The sequence below is a fragment of the Nipponia nippon genome, unplaced genomic scaffold, assembly GCF_047370975.1.
Source record: "Nipponia nippon isolate SJK-2023a ecotype South Korea unplaced genomic scaffold, ASM4737097v1 scaffold_3, whole genome shotgun sequence".
In the NCBI taxonomy this organism is placed as follows: Eukaryota; Metazoa; Chordata; class Aves; order Pelecaniformes; family Threskiornithidae; genus Nipponia; species Nipponia nippon.
In genome coordinates this window covers 112557173-112580611 of record NW_028262347.1, presented here as the reverse complement: position 1 = coordinate 112580611, position 23439 = coordinate 112557173, and the positions used below count along the sequence as shown (strand labels likewise).

Genomic DNA, 23439 nt, shown 5'->3' with positions numbered 1-23439 from the left:
CTGTGGAGTTCAGCCAGGGGTCCTGATGCCCTATAACAGCAAAATGGAGGGGTCCTGATGTCTTATAATGGCAAAATGGAAACATTAGCTGATTAGCCGCAGGTTTTTATTGCTGATGGATGAACATTAACAGTCATTTCCACTCGCAGGTAAAAGAGAACACAAATATTATGGTTGGTGCAATTGTACTTCATTAAAGTAATTGTGCGAGTTGCTGTTTAGATCAGAGGAGATAACATCGTGGCCCTGTGAGTCAGCATGTGTCACAGCCGCTGTATGTGCCTGTGAGCAGCTATAGGTAGCCTCCTCGCTGCTCCCTTTCGGCGCGATCCCATCAAGGCAACCAGCCCTGCAATGGGAACCGGCGTGGGCAGAAAACTCAGTGCTGGGAGCAAGCGTACTGTGGTGGAGATGGTTCCTCTCTTTTTTAACAAAATAGGCAAATGTAACACGCTTGGTTTTTTTTTTTTTCCTTTCCTGAACACTTGTGGAAACCTGAGCTGAGAAGAAATCTGAAAATGTTTTCAGATGAAAGCTGGGGAGAGGAAAATGATCTTGAATATGTCAGAAAAAAACTGAGCTTCCTTGTGTGGCAATGAGCTGTATTTACCTGTAAAATAAACTTTTGAGAGGAAAAGAGGAATCGCCTCTGGAATATTTAAAATGGACAGAAGATGATGTCCCAGTCCCATGGGACAAATAAGCCAGCTGCTCTGATTGCACCATGCTCTCTGACGGGGAGCAAGAAGGAGCCCCAGTGCAAGGGCCTTGGCCATGGATGTAGGCATGGTACAAATGTCACAGTACAGGTATGATGTGTAGCCAAGAGCAGCTTTTGCCCCAAAGTGCCATGCCAGGCTTTGAAAGCTGTCAATTCTCGCAGCCTCCTGACTGAAGGGTTGGTCCTTTCAGCCCATTTTCATAGGGAAATCTGAGCTCGTGGTGATGTGGCATGCTCAGAGCCAGGCATGTGCTCCCTGCCTCCCCCCTGCCCCACTCAGGGCTGGGGACCTGCTTCACCAAAAAGAAAGGGGACAGCAGCAGTAATGCAGCTGAGCTCATTTGACTTGCCTGGTTTCTCCCGGCCAATGAATCACTCAACAGCTCCATCAGCAGAGAGGGCAGCTCACAGGCATCCACCGACAGCTCTCCATTGAGAATTAGCATCTCCGGGAGGGACGGACCCAGCATCACAGGAGGCTGTCGCTGATTGGCACATGGGACAGCCCTGAAAATGAAAAACTGGGTGGAAAAAACAGCTGCCAGAGTCTGTATCCATCTGCTCACCTAGAAAAGCTACCAACTGCCCCAGAAGATAAGCACTGGGTGAGAGACAGACCTGTGAAAGCTGTGTGCCAGTGGAGAAACCCCAGCACAGGGTTTTCCCCCTGCCAGAGCAGCTCTCTTCCATCCCAGTCCTCCTGCCCCAAACGACTGCAGGCTGAGCTGCGTTCCCTGCCCTGTGGCAGCAGACAAGGGGCAAAGGGAGACGGGCCGTGCCAGGAAGCCCAGGGATTTCCCAGGAGGAGCACCCCGGCCAAAAGAACACGATGGACCGTTTCCGGATGATCTTCCAGTACTTCCAGTCCAACTCAGAGTCTGTAATGAATGGGATCTGTGGGCTGTTAGCACTGGCTAGCGTAAAGATGTATACCTGCTTTGACTTCAGCTGCCCCTGTCTGCCCTGGTACAACATGGCATACGGCTTGGGGATCATGTTTGTACCCCCCATCGCCCTCTTCCTCTGTGGCCTCATCCTCAATAGACAGTCCCTGGTGATGCTGGAGGAGTGGAGGCGACCGCAGGGGCACAGAAAGAAGGACCTAGCTGTCATCAGGTAGGGTTTGCACCGAGAGTGGTGTTCCTCCTTTCACCTCCTGCTTCGCTGTCTCGCCTCCATAGCTTTGATCCTCCTAATAATTAATTTTCTTCTAAGCTCAGCTTCCGAGACCTTCCCCCATGAGCCTGGAGGGGCAGGGGCATGGTAAACGCATTTACAACAGCAGAAATGAAGGCAGAGCCTCATCCCATCCCAGCGAAGGAGGGCAGGAGTGCCTCGACACCAGCATCTGGATTTATGCTGCCACCCTGGGAAACTGCGTTGCTGCATGCCCTGTCGTGCACCCACAGGGTTTCTCCTGGGGCTTACACATGCAAAAAGATGAGGCATTTCCACTTAAATGTGCAGAAAGAGTGGCATTTCCATCACAGTCATTCTTTATTGACAGTCTTGTGGTTTCCCTGACTTCAGTAGAGTTTTTACTGACTTACACTGGTGGAAGGGAGAGGAGAATCACATTCAATCTGTTACATACAAAGTTATACCCAGTGCACAGGTTGGCACAGGGTGGGGCAAGAAAGGCTGCAGGGAAAAGTGATTTTCCAGGTAGAAACTGAGCTGATGAGAAAAGAAAGAGTGAATGAAGAAGAAAAGGGAGAGCTGACAAGGATTTGTGCATGGGAGACATAAGTATATGGTTGAGGCAAGCACATAATGGGAGGACCGTGCACTGCATTGAATGCAGGCAGCACGCAGGGCACTGCAAGCGCTGGCACAGATTTTACTGGGAGGCAGCACCAACAAGGAGATCCCAGAGCAGAAGAGGCATTAGCTGGAGCAATGCTGGGGACAGTCCTGGGAGTCAGCTCCCTGGCTCCGGGAGGGCTGCTTGGCATAGGGCAGCCTGTATCCATCATGGCTCTGGATGAGGAGAAACCTCCCAGCATTTGCCCACTCACTTCTCTCTCTCCTGCCCCAGGTACATGTGTTCCTCCATCATGCAGCGAGCCATGGTTGCCCCTGTCATCTGGATTGTAGTCACCCTCCTGGATGGCAAATGCCTGATCTGCGCTTTCAGCAGCTCCGTGGACCCCAAGAAGTTTGTGGGCTTCGCCAACGCCAGCCTGGAGCAGGTGCAGCAGCTGCTGGCCAAGGTGCCCTGCAAGGAGGACGAGCTCATGAGGAACAACACGTCCCGCAAGGCAGTGTCCAGGTACCTGCGCTGCTGGTCCCAGGTAGGTCACTGCCGGCAGAGCCCCCCGTGTCGGTGAGGTGCCCAGGGCATGCGTCCTCTGCTCCTGCTCTTCTTTGATTTGTCATTGCTTCAGCACGGTCAGGCTGGGAGCAAGACTGCTCTTTGCTTCTTTATGCCTGCAAATGTTGCCACCCTCAGTGATAATCTCCAGAGTCACTTATGCAGGGAAAAGGAAGAAAATAAAGGATGGTTTAATTAACAGAACTTTGTTTCTAGAAGAACCAGCAACTTCTAAACCCAGATAATAAAAAGCAGGTTGCAAAGAATATAGGTGTCTCCTAAGGCCCTGCCCAGTGTCAGAAGACCTTTCTAACTACTGACCTCACAGATAGGACCCGTTGTGTTAAGGAGAGTGCAAGCTGAGACAGACGAAAGCAGCTTCCTGAGGAATGATAGGAGAACAGGACACGATGGGGAGTGGAGCCCTGGCCGGCCCCTGCTCTTGGTACAGGAGTGCCAGGTCAGGGATGAGGACCGGTGGGAGAACATTGAAAGCAAGCCCTTCCTTCTTACGAAAGGGAGCTGCATGTAGTCTGGGCTGTCTTCACCCTGCTGCCCGGACTCCTGGGCCCTGGAGCCAGTGTAGGTGGCAGACAAAGATCTCACTGGAGATAACCGAGCACTAAAGGAGAGCACTGAAGTCCCCTTCCCCTGGGACACTGCCTTGCTCAAAGCAAATGCCTGGTTGCCCCAGGATGACTTTGCAAACAGTTATCTTACTGAACTATTGATGCACAGGTAAATGTCCTATATTCACTGGGAGGAGATTACACTGACCCTCTAAGTGCAGTTTGGGGGTGCTGGACTTCAGGGACAGATCAAGGATGGCAGTCCAGATATGCCATATCTCCCCTTCAGCCACACAAATTCCCTGTCTTGGTAATACAGGCAAACAGCTCATGCCTGTCCTTGTGCTTGTCTTGCTCCTGTTCCACTGCTTATTTCTTATCACCCAGGCACTCGGCTGGAGCATTTTGTTGCTCTTTATTGCAGCAGCTTTCCTTGCCCGCTGGCTCAGACCTTGCTTCAACCAGGCCACCCTCCTGCAGGCACGTCACTGGAGCAACTACATTGACATCGAGCAAAAGATTTTTGAGGAAACCTGCTGTGAGCACAGCCGGCTTTTTGCTCACAAATGCATCCTCCACTTCTTTGAAAGCATGTGGCAAGAGATCAAACTGCAAAGCTTCAGCTTGCCTCGGGAGGAAGAGGGGGTTGAAAGAGAGGAAGATCTTCTCCGGGGCATCAGACATCAGGACCAGGTGAATAAACTTCTGAAAATGTGGTACTATGAGAAACCCCCCCTGGATGTCGGTCAGGTGACCCAGAGGCATCTGCTGGGGCGAGAGAGATCCCCTCCGCCCTGGGCAGACAGCCCTGGTACCCGGTCCAAATTCCCCCAGCACACCGATGTCTAAAGGAGGCTTTGTCCTGCAGACCCTGAAGGGGCACTGCCATACCTCTGCACAAAGCAAGGACCAGCGGGTAGATGACAGCAATGCTCACATCTTCCTCCAAAACTCCAACCCCCAAGGCTCCGCTCCAGGGCGTGCCTAGCAAAACTTTCAAAATAAACTAGCTCTGAAGAGCCAAAGGTCCCAGACTCAGTCACTGTTAATGACATTTCTCAACCAAGGGCTCTGCATAGCACTTTTGTCATATTAAAGAGTTTGCAGCTCCTTACAGCTGTGATAAAACCCTTCTGGCTTGAGGAAGGATTTAACCAAGGCAGCAACACCTGGCTGCGTATGCAAACCGACTGGAGCAGCAGCTTCACAGAGGTGTGAGGAGCTCCTGCCCATTTCAGTGAAACCTGGTTCAGAGAGTTAGCAGTGCTGACACTGAAATGATTTCATTGGCAACTCTTTTAGTACCACACCAACATGTTTAGTCAAAAAGGCAAAACCACCTCCTACATCTTCCCATCTGCTGAGAGCTCTGGCTGCCCCCAGCCCAGCTGCCAAACTGTTCAGCCTCCCTCTAAGAGCCCGTCAATACTTCCATGCATTTGCAAAACAAAATATGGCAACACACTGAAATTCATGGAGCAGCATAAATTTAATTGAAGATACCTCTGAATAACTGTCCCTAGATTGGGTTGGATTTGCAGAAGGAAAAGGAGATGGAGGCTTTGCTTAACATATCCAGAGCCACAGGACTGTGCTGGGGTACGGGTGGCTGCTCTAAGCACCGGCATCGGGCCATGGAAAGGACACACTGACTCTGCCTGAGAAGTCTGAACACAGATTTTAAACATTCCTCTGCTAGATTTTAGTAAAAACCAATCTATCCAGAGGATCATCCTTGCATCACCCAGTTGGGCATTTCCATCCTTAGTTTCAAAACTGTTTGAATGTAACCTTATCTCTGAGCCTCTAATGCTAATTACTTTCTTAACCTGCCTTTTTCCAGCCCCTGTTGTAGCTGGTGCCAACCATGGTGCCAGTTTGACTGATATTTCTGAACAACATTGCTGCTTGGATGCATTAAACTCTTACTGCAAACTAACCCAGTACAGACACATATATTCCTCCAGGCTGAGGCTCACACTGATGCCCACTTTGTCCCTGGGAGTGAGGGGTGCAAGGTGGAGGGGCTGTGAGGAGGGGGGTGTGAAGAAGAAACGTCTCCTTGGCTGTACATGGATAGATGGGGCAAGCAGGGCTTCCAGAAGGAAAGAAGAGGGTGGGAAAGGGGCAAAGAAACTGGACACCACATTGTGACTAAATCCAAAATGAGGAGTCAAATGGAAAACACATATTAATCCCCCAAATTAACTTGTCGAGCTGCTGGGAAGTGGGTGACCTCCTCCCCAGGATGTTTGTGTGCATGGGGTCAGGGATGGAGGAGATGCTTGGCAAAACACAGGGAAGCCAAATAACTCCATGGTCCACCCGTGGGCACCCTCTGCCAGCCAAGGCCCAGCCAGGAGCTGCGGGGTGCAGAGGGATGGGCTGCAGAACTTTTCTTATTTGCATAACAAAATCAGCTCTGGCTGAATCCCTGAGCTCCCCTGGATGTGCTCAGAGAGGGCACAAAGCCAGCTGTGGCCCGTGCTCGTTGGGAACAACACCGTGGTCTTCCCACCAGGAGGTCTTTAGGTCCAAGGACCTTCTGAGCTCTCTTTTGAAATCAGCATTGCACTTTGAATTTCATCTCCGGTTTACTTTTATCAGACACGCCATCACAAATCTCAGGCTGAGACTCAGCTGGGACTCACCACTCCACCCTAGTCAAACCGGCTATTTTCCTAATCAGCTCAGAGCAGAGGTCCGCAGCTCCCCTTTGCATGCTGCTTTCCATGTTCTCAGATTTTAAGTCATCCCAGAGTGGCCACAAAATACGAAATGTAAAAGAGGGGAAGAGGAAGAGCTTTGTTATCTGTATCAGGACGGAGAAAACCAGAGGATTTAAGGCTGCTGCCATAGACTTCTGCATGTCTACAAAGGCTCACACACTGCTGGGAGGGTCAGTCTGGTCATGGGGTAGCTCCAGTTGGACAAGGCCATGCGTGTTCATCCCTCCCAGCCTCCCTGAGTCCCGTGCTGTGTTCCCCTTTGAAGCCAGAGAACTCCTCCATTGTGGAAAATGGTATCTGGCACCCCATGACAGGACAAGAGGCAAGAGGCACAAACTCAAAATGCAGGGAATTCCATTTAAACAGAAGAAAGCACTTATTTACTTTGAGGGTGATGGAACAGGCTGCGCAGAGAGATTGTGGCACCTCCATCCACGGAGATATTCACAACCCTATTAGACGTGTCTCTGAGCATGTTCTGAGCAAGGGGGGTGGACCAGACCTCTCCAGAGGTCTCTTCCCACCAGCTCTGCTAGGAATGTGTACCCTCCTGTGGAAGTGCAAGCAGAGAGGGTATTTCACAAACTTCAGCAGCTCTCTGTCTCTCAGGGCTGATGCCTGACATGTCTGACGTGCTCAGGGATCCTCACCTGCCAAAAGCCCGTGAAACAGCAGGGCTGACTGCAAAGACAACTTCTCCAATCTCTTCCCAAACTCTCCTGATGGGAATTGTGACTGTTTTCATGTCCCTCCTCTCTATATCCTACATTGACTGGGACACACAAAGCCCTTCCTGACTCCCTGGCTTGGCGTCTGCCTTGGCATCCAGGTGCAGGACCCCATGCTGGGAGGGACTTGGGCATGTACCATCTCGCCCAGGACCTGGTTTCCAAAGCATGAGCAGGCTGGGATTGTGGGAGGAAGCACCGGCTCTGCCTTCGCTTGCAAATTTGTTGGTGTGAACTTTCTGTTGGCAAGCTCACGAAAACAAGGTCCTCCCTAACAAGGCAACACAAAAGAAAGACCCAGGCATTGGCTTCTATGGGTTCTGTTTTGAATCTCACTGACTTATTGTTGGCTTCAGTGAGAACTGCCGGTGCTGCACACCAAGCAGGCTCAGACCCCTCATTCATGTTTAATGAAAGGCAGAGTTTTCCTGGAGATCAAAAAGCTCTCTGTTTTTTACGAGGTTGATTCATGCAGGCTTTGATGTGAACTGCCCTTCAAAAACCCACTTGCCAGGTGAACAGGGAAGCCAGCCTGAGCTCTTAGCTAGCAATACAATAAGCCTCATCTATATTCATGCAGCCAAATCTCTTCCTGTTTGATGAGATCATGCAATTAACCTCTCCACAGCAGGCAGAGCTAAGACTGCCCAGGTATTACCCATGTGCTTTGTGCTCACCTCTGTGGTGGCATCTCAGGGTGAACTGGGCACTATCAACTGAGCCCCAGGGCTGGTGTGGGGGGAGAAGTCAGAAACTGCAGTGCTGACTAATGGTTAAAACACCTGGTTTGGCTTCTGTACTGACGCACTGCAAAACCTTGGGGAAAAGTATCTCCCGCATGCCACCCACCCATATGCAGCTTGCCTTGGTGATGTGTCTCACAGCCAGCAATGCAGCTGCGCCGGTGTCCAGACAGTCAGATGGATCTCAATACCCACGTCAACAGCACAGGTGGTGCCTGGACCGGAGGGACTGAGCACCTTGCAGGTAGTCAATACTGCAACCTTTTGTTTTATGGCCACTTGTAGTCCAAATATTCCCCCATATTTTGTTTGAGGGAGCAACCTAGTGCATGAAAGCTGCTTTGTGAACTGGGAACAGAGATGCAGGAGAGCACCAGCAACACAATCCTCTTCTTTTAGGTTTGTGCTGTAGGAGCTAAGCCTGGCCCAACCGTAGCTATCACATCTCATTAGTGTTTGTCTCAGTTCTGGCAAGCTGGGGAGGAGTCTGTCTGCTTGGCTCTGTGCTGGCAAACGTGCACAGGATCTCTGCACCAGAAAGCCCCCGGGTCTGCAGGGCTGACAGCAATGTGCTGAACTGAGCCATACCCTTGTGAAAGGAGAGAGGGATGGAAGCTTTGCACCCCAGTATCAACACGTGGGACATGTCCACCACAGACCTGAGCTGGCTCTGCCCAGGCTGCTTCTGGTGTGCAAAGATCAGGGAAGGCAATGCAGGTATTCAGGTCCGCTTGGGTCCAGATTGCCTGATGTTGCTACTGAATTAATAAGCCCAGGTAAAGTGGCATGGCTAAACTGTCAGCGACCCCGTGCTGTATGGACCAGCCAGCCCAGCACCCAGCTAGCTCAGTCCTCCCTGCACCATGCACTGGTTGCATGGGAAACATGCCCTTAGACACCTTAGCCTCAGGTCAAGGCATACGGCCAAATCCCAGCCCCAGCCCCTCCTGCTCAATGGATGCACGTTGCTGGCTCAGGTAGTCCTTGCTCTGCCCTTCCCAGCAGGATTTGAGTGATCTTCAGAGGACGGCAGCTCCACTGCACCCTCAGCCCCCGGGGCTGCTGGTAGCTGCTGGCCTGATGGGCAGCAAGGGTTCTGCACTGTCCGTGCCTGCAGGTGGTCTGGTACTGCTGGGAAACACGGTCCCTTGGGGGACAGTGGCTGCCCTTGGGCCAGGAAGGTCACTGGCAGGATTTACACATCCTTCTTGTATTCCCAGTTCCTGAACATCCCAAATTTATCAAGGGGCTGGGATTATACCCACAAGAGGTGGCTGCAAGAAAATTGTTCAGACTCCATCGCTGCCATTCAGAGCAAAGTGCACTTAAGCCCTTCCGAAATGCTCATTGAAAGTGCGTGAAAAGAAGAAATCTCAGGGGAAAACCTGAATCTCAGAGCTCTGATGAGCAGGGAGCATCTCCTGAGAAAGCAGAGGCACCCAGGGCTCAGATGCTTTCAGCAGGACCCACCTGCGGAGCAGGGTGCGTCTTCTGCGCCCCTGTTCCTGCAGCCCTCTCTCCTTTCTCTGCCTGTTTTTCTCCAGCCCTAAAGCCAGGAAAAGCACTCTGTGCCTCTGGATCTCACCAGACTATACGAGTCAGGGTTTCAAGGATATTTTAGCAAGCCCCAAGGGCACAGGGCTATGAAAACCAAGGAGCTACAAGTGTCATCTTGTAAGTCTGGCTGAAACACGGACATTTGTATGATGGAGGGGAGCAAATAACAGACTTCAGCGGTACAGATACAACATCCCAGAGCATCGAGAGCTTTTTCCTCACTTCCTCTGCCCTTCCTTTTCTCTTCCCTTCTCTCTGCAGAGGAAAAAGGCATTTCCCAGTGAAAGAGAAGCATGAACAGACCAGGGGGCTGGCAGACCTGTGAGACACTTGCATTAGATGCTGCTGAGGCGATGCAGAAATGGAGGGAGGGGGGAAACTCTGGTGCCCTGCTTTTCCCTCTGTGCCAGCACCGCAGAGGTGGGGCGTCACGTTTGGTCCTGGGAGGAGCACCCACTCCCTGCATTTGCAAACAGGTTCACAGAGGCCGACCAGCCAAATCCCCTCTCTGCCCAGGGCACAGATTGCTCTGGGGAGGGCACAGCCATGGTAACACCTGCACCCCCCAGCCAAGGGGACCGGTGACCAAGAGACTGCAGAAATGAGGATGTCAAAAAGAACGAAGCCAGGTTTAGCAAACCAGAAACAACCCAGGTCCCACAGACCCAAAGAAGAGCAAGAGGAATCAAACTCTGAACTTTTGCAAGCAACAAAATCAGCAGAAAAAAATGTTTTAATTTTCTGCTTTAAATATTGGGGCTGCCAGAGTGCATAAATGAATCAGTGAACTGCACAGAGACTTGTTGATGCCTGTCTTTGAAGAGAGGGGCTGAAAGAATGAAGTAAACCGAGGCCACAGCTTGGACCCCGGTCAGAGGAGGAATCACATCAAGGGAAGATGGACAAGTTTCGGATGATCTTCCAGTTCCTCCAGTCCAACCAGGAGTCCTTCATGAATGGCATCTGCGGGATCATGGCCCTCGCCAGTGCCCAGATGTACTCAGCCTTTGATTTCAACTGCCCCTGCCTGCCGCGCTACAATCTGGTCTATGGGCTGGGCATCCTCCTGGTGCCCCCCTTCATCTTGTTCCTGCTGGGCTTTGTGCTGAACAACAACATCTCCATGCTGGCAGAGGAGTGGAGGCGACCCCAGGGCCAGCGAGGGAAGGACCGGGCCGTCCTGCGCTACATGTTCTGCTCCATGGCACAGCGGGCCATGATCGCCCCGGTGGTCTGGGTCTCGGTGACGCTGCTGGATGGCAAGTGCATCACCTGCGCCTTCTGCACCTCGGTGCCCGTGGAGATCCTGGGCAACACCAGCCACCCCAGCCTCTCGCAAGGGGAGATGAAGCAGGTCCTTGCCCGCATCCCCTGCAAGGAGATCTACGATGGGCAGGAGCTCATCGCCAACGAAGTGGCCATCAGGTACCTGCGCTGCATCTCACAGGTAAGAAGCATCACGGTTGTGCCCTCACTGGTGGTTTAGGGTTAGGCAGTGCCAGCCTTAGCTCTTCCCTTGAGGGAATCTCCCTGTTGAAATCAAGCTGCAGGAAGAGAGACTGATGATTTCGCAGGGGTACAAGGTGTTCAGACTCAGCTCCAGAGAGTTATGCCTCCAGCATGGTGCAGAGATTGAAGCTGTAGGTCGTCCTGATAATTTGGTCCCCCCACCTGCCTGGTAAGCCTGGGGCTGGAGGGCAGCGATACACGGCCAAGCTGTACGCAGAGATTCGTTTAGAGCAAGTTCAGAAGGGGCTGACGTGGATATTACTGCCTGCCTGGTGGGCTGTCACCCCCTCCCATAACTCACCGGTTGCCCATGGTTGCTCTTGCTGCTTATTATAATGTGTGCAAGTGATGGGCTGATAACCATCTATGCCACTTGCCTCTGCTGCTTGCATGGGAACAGCCAGTATGTGTTTATTAACCATCCCAGGGAACCACAAATGAAGAAGTGCCACTAACTGCTTGTGCTGTGCTTAATTCCTCTCAAGCCCTCTACTTCTGGCCACCTTGGAGACAGGATAGTCTGAGCCACTCTGGTCACTCATGCACTCCTGTTCAAAAGCAGCTCCTCTCCCTGACCTCCTTAGAGCAGACAGGAATTATTATCCCCAGTTTAAGAGAAATGGAGGCACAGAGACTTCTCCAAAGACACAAAGCAGATTTTCATGGGTAGACCCCAATTCCCAGCTTCTGGGAAGCACTGGGAGCTGCAAAAGAAGAGGTGCCACCCAGATACCCTGCTCCCAGGTGCACTGTTAGGGGGCTGCATTTAGAGCGGGGTTCGCCCTTGTGAGCTCTGCCTGCACAGCCCAGCGGCAGCCTGAGCTGAGACCGATGGTGAACGAGACAGAGTGATCCTGGCTCTGCCCTCACCTCACCCTTCCTGTCAGACCCCATTAACGGGGGAGCCTGTCGCCACTGCTCATCCATGATAGAAGTTACTAAGCCCAATAGCTCGGGAAAAGGGTTAGGCAGCTGCATAAACCCAGGGAGTATCTGGAACGACATTAGCTGCAAGTCAGAGGACACAGACTATCCTAGACACAGGTGAGGCACAGCCCTATCAGAGGCAGGACCGAGGGCTGGGTGCAGGATTCGGTGTGATGTTATTTATGGTCACAGCCTGCTGATGCCATACACGGTGAGAAGCAGAGAGGTGCTGCCTACACGGGTGCATCAAAGTTTCAGCGGAGATGCACTGACGTGGTACATAGGGTCTCCTTGTCTGGCATTTGCAATGTAAATGCAGCCAAATGTCAAACAGCCCAAAGTGGAGCCAGGCTCGTTCAAAGCCCAGGGGGCTTCTGCCGGCTGGTGGGAAGCGCGGGGCGCGTGCTCTGCCTGCCTGTGACGGGTCTGGTTCCCCCCTCGTCCCTGCAGGCTCTGGGCTGGTGCTTTGTGCTGCTGATGACCACGCTGGCTTTCTTGGTCAGAGCCCTCCGGCCCTGCTTCACCCAAGCCGCCTTCCTGAAGAGCAGGTACTGGTCCCACTACATCGACATCGAGCGCAAGCTGTTCGACGAGACGTGTGCGGAACATGCCAGGAGCTTTGCCAAGGTCTGCATCCAGCAGTTCTTCGAGGGCATGAGCACAGACCTGGCAGCCGCTCGCTGTCACCCGCCCAGGAAAGCCCCTGCTGATGCGGGGGAAGCCACTGAAAAGCTCCTAGGCATCACCGACCAGGGCACCATGAACATGGCCCTGAAGAGCTGGCACAGATGCAAGCCCCCGCTGCACCTCCACCCACCTGCCCTCCCCAGTGGCAACGGCTGGGCAGGGGAAGGGCAGCCCCCCGTGCACCCCCCGCTGCCCCGAAGGGAGACAGCTGCCTACTACAGCCGGGTGTGAGGGGGCGCAGGGCATTGCAGAGGCAGAGCTGTGCTTTTGGGAGAGCGGCTGCAGAGAGGGCAGACAGGCGGGCATCCAAGCCGGGCAGGGGCGAGGGCCAGCGCCATGGGGGCTGCAGGGGGACAGGCACCCAAAGGGCTCAGCAGTGCTGGTGTGATCCCATCTGCTCCCACATCCAATCCTACAGCATTGGTAATTCAGGCAAGGAGTTTTGTGCTGAGCAGGGCAGCTATGCGAGGCCACGATGGACAAGCCCCAGGGTTGCTGAAGGGCGCGGTGCGTCAGCCAGACATCATGCCATGCGTCCCACACCACCAAGCACCAGGTTTGTGTTGTGGCGGTTGCCAAAGCAGACGCTACCAGATGTGCAAAACTTCCATTCTTTTACCACGGGCTCCGCACTGGGCAGCGTGCGTGGGTTTAGCCAGTATTAAAAATCCCCTGGTGGGGAAACAAGCTGGGGGTGCCCCTCTCTCACACTGAGCTGTGAAACCCCAAAAGTGTCCCCATTACCCCTCCATACACTGCATCCCCACAGACACACACAGTTTCCAGGCCAAGGAAAGCTTTAAAATAAATCTGACCCAAGCAATGAGCTGGTGAAGGGACATCCCACATGGCACTACACGTGACAGGACCGGCGTGGTTGGTGTCACAGGTACTATTCAACGGTTTGCCCACAGAGATGCTCCTTGAAGGGAGTGCCTAGACAAGGAGAGCAACTGTCACTCAGCAGCATGGAGCGTGGGGGCCAGGCCAACCCCCTGCCACAACTTTGCTGCAGGACGGTTTGTTCTTGCAATTTTAGCTGGATTCCTCCCTGACACAAAGACTGATGTTAAAACCCATCTGGGTGTTTGTTTAAGGAGTCAAATAAATAATTCAGGCTTACTGTTCAAGCTCCGTGCTTAGGCACAGGGATTTATAAAAACCATTTACAAAAGCTGTTGGCGTTTCTTTATTTGAAGGCAACGAAAAGGACCGAGGGGGCCCCAGGCCAAGCCCAGGGCGCTGAGGCTGCCTGAGTCGGAGCGTTTTGCTGGTGCACAGCAGCCAGCCAGCCCTGGCCCTTGGAGGAGAAGCCGGGGAGGCACCACCAACCCTATACAATACCAGGTGGCTGCCCATTTCCATAGAAACTGAGGATGACTAGGCCCTGGAGGTGACTATGGAAATCACAGCCCAGAAGAGCGTCCCCCATTGGCCCTGATTTTATTACCAATATGCAGAAGGAAAATCCCTTTTGAGAGATGAGTTTTACCCTTGCTGCATCCCTTTTGAAATGCTCATCCCCTTGAAATTTCTGCTGCCGCGTTCTTGTTCAAACCAACTTATTACGGCTGGCTGGTAACTGAGGTGACTGTCGTTTGCATAAACCTTAATTACCAGTGTGTAACTCCACAGAGGCTGTGGGAAGAGGAGAACAAAGGACCAAAATGACGAGGAAATTCTCCGAGCTGCTGTGGGAGAGCCTTAGCAAGCCCGTAGTCAAGGGCAGGCTGAATCCGGCTGACTCCCAGGAGAAAGGAGCTTGACACAGATTTATCATTAATCTTCACACCCCAAACTTTAATTAAGGCACCTGCCCAGAAATTAATAGGCACAAAACCTGATTTACAAAGCAAAAGTGATTAAAAGATAAAGGCGGTTTCCACTCCTATTATTTGCAGTTCAGCGCTGTTAATGGCTCACCAAGAAAGGCCCGCTCAGAGTCCCCACAACAGCAAGCAGCGTGCAGGGCTGGCGGGCTCCACGGCACAGCTATTAAGATACCGAAAAAACAGTGTGCATTTGCAAAGAGAAGCTTTTGCACTTTTAATTTAGATTTTTAGGATCAGAGCGCTTCCTCCCTGCAGCAGTTTCGGCAGTCGTTAGAGAGTCCCCACAGAGCAGGCAGGGTGTCCTCTCTTTCCTGGGTTTTGGGGACATCTTTCATGGCCCTTGGGAGGAGACCTCTCTCTAGGGAACCTGACACGGCCCCTGGGATTTCACTGAGCCCGGTTAGCAGCAGTGCCCTGAGCATGGAGTGAGCCCCGGGGCCCCCAGCCGAGCTGGTGGCCACTGGGCAGGAGGGGAGCCAGCCCCGGGTGGGCGCGGAGGTGTGGGAGTGTCAAGGGGTGCACCACACCCAAACACCTGGGAGCTGCAAAACCCACCCGGGGACCCCAGGTCTGGGGGTAAGAAGGAGGACTCGGTCCAAAAACCCCAGCTGAACTGCTGACGCTGGGCCGAGCTTAGCTTTGCTCCAGGCAGAGGGGAACGTGGGTGTTGCAGAAGATTTGCCTGTGCTGAAGACATCCTCTGGGGAGGGCTGAGTTTAACCCCGGGGACACGGCGAAGAGGAGGCCGGGGGTTTCCAGCCTCTGCAACAGGCTGGGCGGGAGCTGGAGCCAAGGGACAGATGGTGGAGAGGAGGGAGCAATACAAGGAGAAAGTGAGGCGCGCTCGGCTGCCTCGCAGGCATCGCTCTGCAGAGGAAGCAGCGAGCGGAAAAGCCGAGCTGGGCAGGAATGCACCGCACTCGCCAAATTGCAGGCTGTGCCCAGCCTCACACACATGGCTCCCCCGGCCTCGCTCAGCCCCCACCACCCCCACAGCAGCCCCTCTGCTCCGTCCCGGTGGCGGGAAGCAAAACCTGGCTGCTCCACAGAGCTTGGGAGGGCGGGTTCCTGCTTCTCCCGAAAACCCAGCCAGGCTGGCGTCTTCCCCGCTGGCTCAGCCGGATCCCATGCAGAAAAGCAGCAGTTCCTGCCCCTTCACATGGGACCAAGGGCTTCTCCCATGCACGACTGCATCCCCTGGGGACCGCGGGGGCTGCATCCAACCCCCAGGCTGGGGGGCTCCAGCATTTCCCCTGTGCACCCCAGCAAGGTGCCCCATCGCTCCCATCCTCCAGGCAAACCCTGGGCCATCCCAGCCAGCTTTTGCACAGCTGCATGGCGGGTCTGAAAAAGGGCGATGTGCTTTTTCCAGTGACTCATTCTCAGCCTTTCCTTTCCTTTTTTTTTTTTTTTCTTTTTAAAGGCACAACCTCAGCCTTGCACCCAGCAGAAGCCTAAGCGTCTGCTCTTCGCCCCACCCAAGCACAGGGCCCGAGAACAACCTCCTCCCTCCTCCCAAAAGCTGACAGCACGCTGCAGACTAAGAAAGGAAGCTGCCAAACTCTTAACGCTGTTTTCATCAGCTTTCGCTTCGTCCATCAGCCCGGCCTCAGCCACATCCCCACTTCTGCACAGCCCCGCACGCTGCCAGAAGCCCCCTGCAGCAAAAACCACACAAGGAGCTGAGAAGGCTCCAGAACTGGTTTCAAGAACTTTTCAAGTAAGTGACTTCATTTTTTCTTGCTTTCATGCATGTTGTGGGCAAGGACTTTAACAGAGACTGATAAAAAATGATCTGCTGTAAAAAACTTTTCCCTTCCCCTCCTACCCACCCCTCTCTCTCCCAGACAGGCACCATAACCCCCAAGCAGAGGAAGAGTAGCCCCCCACAAAATGGCATACTCCCTTTTGCCAGATCCTCTTATTTTTGCTTTGCCCGGTTGCCAGGCACTGTCAGGAAGGTCGCAGGGCCTTGTTTATCAGGGCTATTTGCTGGTAACGCTAATAACAGGGTTTTGAACCCCCCCCCCCCACTAGAACAAGTTTGCAGGTTTAGCATCTGGCTGCAAACGTGGTGTACCACAAAGCGCAGCAGCCGGAGCTGGGGGCCTGGGCCCCGTCACATGGCTGCAGTTTCTGGCTGGTCTGTCTCCTTTACTGAGGGAGCTTTGCATATGGAAAACTGGGAAGATACAGGAAGACATTGTGTTTGAACTCAGCAATATCACAGCATGACTTTAAAGGGATTGCCATGGGTTAGACACAGAAGGGAACCGAGGCCAAATTTCTGCCCCCTTTCCCCTCTGCTGCCCCACAGAGGAAGAGCGTAAAACAGGATTTGGTGGGGCAGCAGGTGATCACAAGCACGGGAGTGATTTAAACCACAGTGCATGAGCAAGCCTTGTACAAGAGACCATATGGATTAAGGTGCCTTTGCCTCCTCCGCACGAATGTCACCATAGCCTTCTCCCACAGCTGGGGCTGGCCTGGGGAAGCCTTGCTCTGTGCACACTGGCTGGGAGATGCCAGCATCGGGGTAGGTTTTGGGGCAGCCCTGCTGTGGGTCAGGGCTCCCCGGGAGCCCCACAAGCGCGCCAATGCTGCCAGCACTGCGCAAGCTGCCGGAGGTGGTTAGTGCCCGGGTCCTTCCTGTCTCCAGCAAACCCCGGTGACAGCAGTTCCCCTGAGGCCAGCGGGTTTCATCACATGGGTGAGGGCTCCCGGAGCTAGCAAGGTCCTTGGGGCTTCCTGAGATGAAACCCTGTGGGGATGCAGCACAGACAAAGTCAACTAGGAAATGAATTAAATGCAGCTTGCAAGTGGCATGGTGGAGTGGGCATCACTGCAGAGGGCATGGATATACTCCCCAGTTATTTCCCTGCCCTTCAAAAAAATCAGAGCACACGCTTTCCTTGCTTTCCTCTGCTTGGTCCTGAGTGCCTGTAGTCCACACAGCCCAGCCCTGTCAGTGGGGTGGGCATCCCAGTATAACCAGTGTTGTAGTGGGAGAAGAGGCTGGGGAAAGCCGCACAAGAGAAGGGCAGTGAAGTACATCTCTGGTACCAAGGTGTGCAGGTGGAGGGGCTCGGTTTCAGGCCAGCCGTTAAGAGTCTGAGCCAGGACTGTGGGCCAGGACAGGCAGTATGGTTATGTCAACCAGCTGTGGGAGAGGAGATCATCCTGCCACACCTAATCCTAGGAAAAACTCCTGCGTAATTGCTGACGCAGCTATATGGGCATTTGGTGTTTGTATCCTGGGTCATCAAGATAAGCTCTGCTTTCCCAGAAAGTAACTTCTTTTGCTGGTAGCAACAGCCCCTGAACATCCCCTCACCCCTGTTGGCAGAGGCTGCTCCTGCCTGGTCCTCTCACACTGGATCTCTCTGCCCCCAAACCTGCTGGGCCATCTCGCAGCACCTCTTGCTGTCTCCCTGACGTACCTTTGGCTATTATTAAATATTAACTCATCAGGTCTAAAGAGAAAGGTAAAAGCCACACACAGCATCTTCAAGGCACCAGCATGCACGTGCCGCGTGAGTCAGTGGCAGGGCTGGGGACGCATCCCATCACCAGTGCTCCGGTCCAGTTTCCCCAGTAACACAGCGTCCTCCTTTCTTGCAGGCTTGGGAGATCATTAAGTGTCCAGCAGCAATGCTGACAGTAATCGCCTCTGCAGGAGGTGACTAAACCCAAAAAGAAGGAAAGACAACAAACGTGCAAATGCCGGGGGCAGAAACAGCTGTCCCATTGGTAATCTTTGCTGCCGAAGACGCTTTTGGAGAGCTTAGTGGGAAACTGAAATGACTGAGGTTTCACACGTTGCTTAGGCTGAATCCCTCTTCGGCTCCTCTTGAAGTATCCCTGGTATCAGCAACCAGCTCTAGAGGCTGGGACACCAGGCGGGAGGAAGGAACAGCAGCAAGGTCGTGTGCTCCTGGAGCAGCCTCTTGCACTCCAGCCGGCCCAAGGCCATTTCACCCCGCAGCGGCGTGTCCCTCAGTGCTGGGAGGTGGGCCAGCACAGCCCCCCACTGCAGTACACACCTCCTCTTGCTCCCAGGACGAGATGGCCGCCCTCATTGCCGAGAACTTCCGCTTCCTCTCCTTGTTCTTCAAGAGCAAAGATGTGATGATCTTCAATGGTTTGGTAGCCCTGGGCACGGTGGGCAGCGAGGAGCTCTTCTCAGTCGTCGCCTTCAACTGCCCCTGCTCCCCTGCCCGCAACTACATCTACGGGCTGGCTGCCATCGGTGTCCCGGCCCTGGCCCTCTTCCTCATCGGTGTCATCTGGAACAACCACACCTGGAACCTGGTGGCTGAGTGCCACAAGCGCGGCACCAAGAACTTCTCTACTGCTGCCACCTTCCTCCTCTTTGGCTCCATCATGGGCCGGGCGGCCGTGGCACCCGTCACCTGGTCGGTCATCTCGCTGCTGCGCGGGGAGGCTTACATCTGCGCCCTCAGTGAGTTTGTCAAGCCATCCTCCCTGGACAAGTTCCCGGCCGACTATGGGGCCGAGGTGCTGGCCAGGTTCCCCTGTAAAGACGTGCCGGCAAACCTCACCAAGTTCAGGGACGAGGTGACACGGAGGCTGAGATACGAGTCCCAGGTAGGCACGCTGGGGAGAAAGCCACACGGAGCGGGTAAGACCACCTTGCCCTGTCCTAACGCAGCCTCTCTCTTCTCTCTCAGCTCTTCGGCTGGCTGCTCATTGGCATCGTCGCAGTCCTGGTTTTCCTCACCAAGTGCCTGAAGCACTGCTGCTCACCGCTGAGCTACCGGCAGGAGGCTTACTGGGCCCAGTACCGCTCCAATGAGGACAAGCTCTTCCGCCGCACAGCCGAGGTCCACTCCAGGATCCTGGCGGCCAAGAACGTGAAGCACTTCTTTGGCTTTGTGGCGCTGGACAAGGAGGAGAAGGAGCTGGTGCAGGAGTTCCCAGTGGAGGGCGTCCAGCCAAGCCCCCAGTGGAACGCCATCACGGGTGTCTACATCTACCGGGAGAACAAGGGCTTCCCGCTCTACAGCCGGCTCCACAAATGGGCCAAAGGGGTGGAAGGGAACGGGCCAAGCCCAGAAGGCCACGAAATGCTCTTTTTGGCTTCCTAAGACAGATGGGCGCTGGGAGCAGTTCCCCAGACTTCCTGGCAGTATTGGTGCGCAGCTGAGGGATTCACTGGGAATATTACTTCTCTCAGCGGGTAAATAGGGATCAACAGCCTCAATGTAGAGGCTGTTAAGCAATACACTTTGCTGGGGAACCCCTCTCTCAGAGACAACCATCTCGTTGCTGCTCCTGGAGAGACAAGGAGAGCAAAGAGCAGATGCACACCTTACCTCCAGGCTGCCAGTGCACCCTGCCATCTAATGCACCAGCAGAAACCTCGGGGAGCAAGAGGTGGGCACAACATGTCTCACCATGACTCCTGCAGTCCCACCCATCTCCCCACAGCAGGGTTAGCCCCAGCCGTCCCACACACCTGCTTGTTTTATCGACATCAATATCTTGTGCAGTTGTGCAATGCCTGTTATGCAGGCAGGTCGTGGAGCACTTTACAGGCTTCACGGTGCAGGGAAAAAGAGGAGAGCAGTGGGTAAATTCCTGTGGCAAGGGGGATGCAATGGCACCTGGGAAGGAATGGGCCAGTAATACAGCAGCACACTGAATAACTGAGAGACTAAGGCAGGAGGAATCACCAATATTCCCGGTATTCAGAAAGACACTCTGTAATTACCAAGTTGGAATTTGGGTAGGACACCAAACTCCCTTTGTTCTCAGTGAAGCGCCTGGCACTCTCTAATGAGCCCAAACGGTCACAACCATGAGTTTATAAACCTGGAAGATGGCACCATCAGCGGAATAGCTTTCAGGCAAGGTGGAGGCTCAGAGGAAGCAATACCCGCGGTAAGCCACACCGCTGTCTGCAGCTCATTGCATTTCTCATCCAACCACCAAGACCTCAACCAGAATTAGTTTTGTATATATACGCACATATATAGTGTATATACTATATAGTTAGCTGTATTAATGGAGCATCTTTCTTCTAGGGAAAAGGGACGAGAAACTTGCCAGCCACAAGACCACATTACACGCACCCATCTGCTGCACTGCAGTGACGAGGGACAGTAGGAACTGGATGGGGAGAGCAGCCCTCTCCCTACCCTTCCACCACTGAACTTTCTTAAACCCTTTCCACTGCCTTAAATGGTCCCTGCAGCAGATGGTCTCTTTTACGGACTGAACTGTACTCTGAGAAAGCAAAGCCAGAGAGGTGTAAAATTACTGCCCTGACCGTGACGCTGTGCTGACTATGGCTTCAAGGCTGCTCTTCTGGCACTGCGCAGTCCCTTTTCTCCTGAGGGCCAGCCCTATGCAACCACCACTGTTTCAAGAGCTGGCAGGACAATGGAGTTTGTTTTTCCTACTTGTGCTGTTTCTTTGTAGGTACAACTTCCTTTTACACTGTGCCGTTTACCAAAAAGCCTTAAATTGTTCAAAAAATGACTCAAACGCACAGAACTCAGAGGAACTTACACACAAGGAGATTTGAAATAAATTATTAAATGAGAGTTATTTTTCATTGCCTTCTGAGTGTTCTTCAGGGGGGCACAAAAGGCATATTTTAACATTCTCTTTGAACCCAAGGACCGGGAACTTATTTTTTCTTTCTATTAAACTTTCAGATCCTCTCCTATCCAGATGACCCCAGGATGCGAAGTTTTAAAGCATCACCACATATTACAAGTTAGTAACACTGATTTTTAGTTATTCTTGCAATGAGTAGCACAGATCTTGTACATCAGGATACACAATTGCAGCAAAGGAAAGGAAACGTATTTAGAAACCTTTTTACAAATATGTCCCCTTGCAAGAAAGAGCTGGAGGTTATTCCCTCGCATAAGGAGGGAGGAACACGGCTTAAAGGGCGAGGCATCCCAGGATCCCTGTTCAGCTTCGCTACAGATTTGCATTGCATTTGTGGGAAGGCTTGGCTCCCAGCCTCACCATCAGCTAATCTGCAGGAATGATCAGATGCAAGCTAGATGGAATTGCATTAACGTGAGATGAAAGAGAGTTCATTTGCTTTTCTTCTCGTTGGCCCTCGGGTGTGAACACGCAGACACGCATGCCAGCCCCCCGCATGCAGGTCAGCAGATGCAAGGTGACTTGCTGAAACAAAGCAGCATAAGCCTGTTCCTCTTACTTCCTTTCCTCCCCTTGCCTCCCTCCTCCATAGCCCTAATTGTTCCTTTGACCCACCTCCACTCCAGTTCCTTCTCCTCCCCCTCCCTCCTTTGAAGGAAAGGGGCAAGACACGTAATGCTTGGGAATGGATCTGTTTATCCTAAGAATAAACCATGAGCACAAAACAGCTTTTGCTCTGTTCAGCTCCCTTCTCTTCTCCATTAACCCCAGCCACTTTCCATGTGCTGGGATGGGCTAGGGGCTTGTCCAGCTTGTCCGTTTTCCCTCCCTCTTGTTGGAGAGGCATGTTTGAGTGGAGGGCTGACAGCAAGCAGTGGAGCAAGCCACTGCACTCAGAAATACTTGTTTGCCATTGCAAGGATTTTTTTCCTCCCCTCCCCTGCAGCCCTGACCACAGCCCCAGCTGAGACACCCCTGGGCTTCTGGCCCTCGTAGCCCATCGGCACCCTCACGAATATCCCTGCTGACCGCATCGCTCATCCTTCCCCAGTGACGATGCTGAGGTGAGGGATTGAACCCACGTGACTTTTTACACCAGCGCAAGCAAGCGGGCTAGGCTTCTCACTGAAACGCCAAGAGGGAAGTCGACCTACCTGTCTTCCTGGCATGCCAGATCATGCAGGCTGGGAGCTCATATGCTCTCTGCTTTTCCTACAGAGGCCGAAAATAACCCCATCGCAGAGCAGCCTATGGGTTGCCAGTTAGGGCACACTTCCCAGCAGCAAGATGGGTTCAAACCAGGCTCCTCCAGTATGGAGAATTACACACAGGTCTTTCATTTTCCCTGCTGACTACTTTAGAGACTATAATAGCCCCAGTAGTCGAGAAGAAACAATACCTCAAAGGAATCTTAGTTTCTATTGCAACGCTTATTTGTGTATTCTGTTATGTAACTAATTAATCCCCAAAAAAGCCACCATTGTTGCAGCTGTGTTCTTAAAAAAAGCAGCGGCTGCTACTGGATGTTGCAAGCAGCCCCCTCCTCTAGAAGAGCATTAAGCAAAATCCGAGTACAGTACCCTGCTCTCCCTAGGGGCAAGAAGTGAAACGACTTGTTTCTGGACTCCAGTGGACTTGGGAATGAACTAAATGCTGAATCGTTCAGGCTTGCCAACACTGGGCATTCACAGAGGCAGAAGAGCTGGGTCCTGCAGAGCTCTGGTTTTGAGTTCACAGTACCTACAATGAGCAAGACTCTTCAAGTTTGCTATTTCAAAGCTGGGCACCCGCTCACTAGTGTCTACATTGGATAATCACACCTGTTTGCATACCCTGCTCTTCCCCTTGCCTTCAGTTCTTCATCTGTAAAACATGTGGATGATCACATCCACATCTTACTGGAGTTACAAGAATACGGATCATAAGGCACCAACGTCAGTGACAGAGCCTACTTACATACCCAAGATACTTGGCTTTTTTCAAGGAGAAGGTTAGATTGGGATGACTTTTTTTCAGCACAGAAAAACACTTTCTTCTTTGACTTCAGTGATTTCTCTTAAGAGACAACCACTACTGAAAATCAGTAATTCTTTCTGCCATCAATCACTGGCAATTGTTATGAGAGATGTCTGTGATCATGGGATCCATCATAACTGGATGCTGTGGGCTTTAAAGGCATATGCCCGTTCAGCTGAAGAGGCCAAGAGCATCCTGGGCTGCATTAGGAAGAGCATTACCGGCAGGTTGAGGGAGGACATCCTTCCCCTCTACTCTGCAGTGGTGAGACATCTGGGGTGATGTGCCCAGTACTGGGTTCCCCAGTACAGGAGAGATACAGGCTTACTGGAGCAAGTCCAGCAGAGGGACAGGAAAATTATTATGGGATTGGAGCATCCATCATACAAGGAGAGCCGAAGAGAGCTGGGGCTGCTCAGCCTAAGGAGAAGGCTCAAGGTGGATCTTATCTACGTGTATAAA

At 52.9% G+C, this 23439-nt stretch overlaps 3 protein-coding genes across 4 annotated transcripts; all 3 read left to right on the top strand.

Moving 5' to 3' along the window:
* Nucleotides 1-1550: 1550 nt before the first annotated feature.
* On the top strand, nucleotides 1551-4453 carry CALHM3 (calcium homeostasis modulator 3). Its single transcript, XM_009476085.1, has 3 exons — nucleotides 1551-1837; nucleotides 2760-3015; nucleotides 3992-4453. The coding sequence occupies exons 1-3, from the start codon at nucleotides 1551-1553 to the stop codon at nucleotides 4451-4453; spliced, it is 1005 nt and encodes a 334-aa protein (XP_009474360.1).
* A 5806-nt stretch (nucleotides 4454-10259) lies between these two features.
* Nucleotides 10260-12715, top strand: CALHM1 (calcium homeostasis modulator 1). The gene is made up of 2 exons (XM_009476084.1): nucleotides 10260-10808; nucleotides 12248-12715. Exons 1-2 carry the CDS (start codon nucleotides 10260-10262, stop codon nucleotides 12713-12715), a joined length of 1017 nt encoding a protein of 338 aa, XP_009474359.1.
* Nucleotides 12716-15343: 2628 nt separating this feature from the next.
* Nucleotides 15344-23404, top strand: CALHM2 (calcium homeostasis modulator family member 2). 2 transcript variants are annotated; one of them, XM_087766999.1, is made up of 3 exons: nucleotides 15344-16036; nucleotides 17938-18924; nucleotides 19008-23404. In XM_087766999.1, exons 2-3 carry the CDS (start codon nucleotides 18382-18384, stop codon nucleotides 19422-19424), a joined length of 960 nt encoding a protein of 319 aa, XP_087623125.1. In that variant the 5' UTR covers nucleotides 15344-16036; nucleotides 17938-18381; the 3' UTR covers nucleotides 19425-23404. The 2 variants fall into 2 exon arrangements, with proteins under 2 accessions (XP_087623125.1, XP_009474298.1); XM_009476023.2 differs by lacking the exon at nucleotides 15344-16036 and having other exon boundaries at nucleotides 16659-18924.
* Nucleotides 23405-23439: the final 35 nt, after the last annotated feature.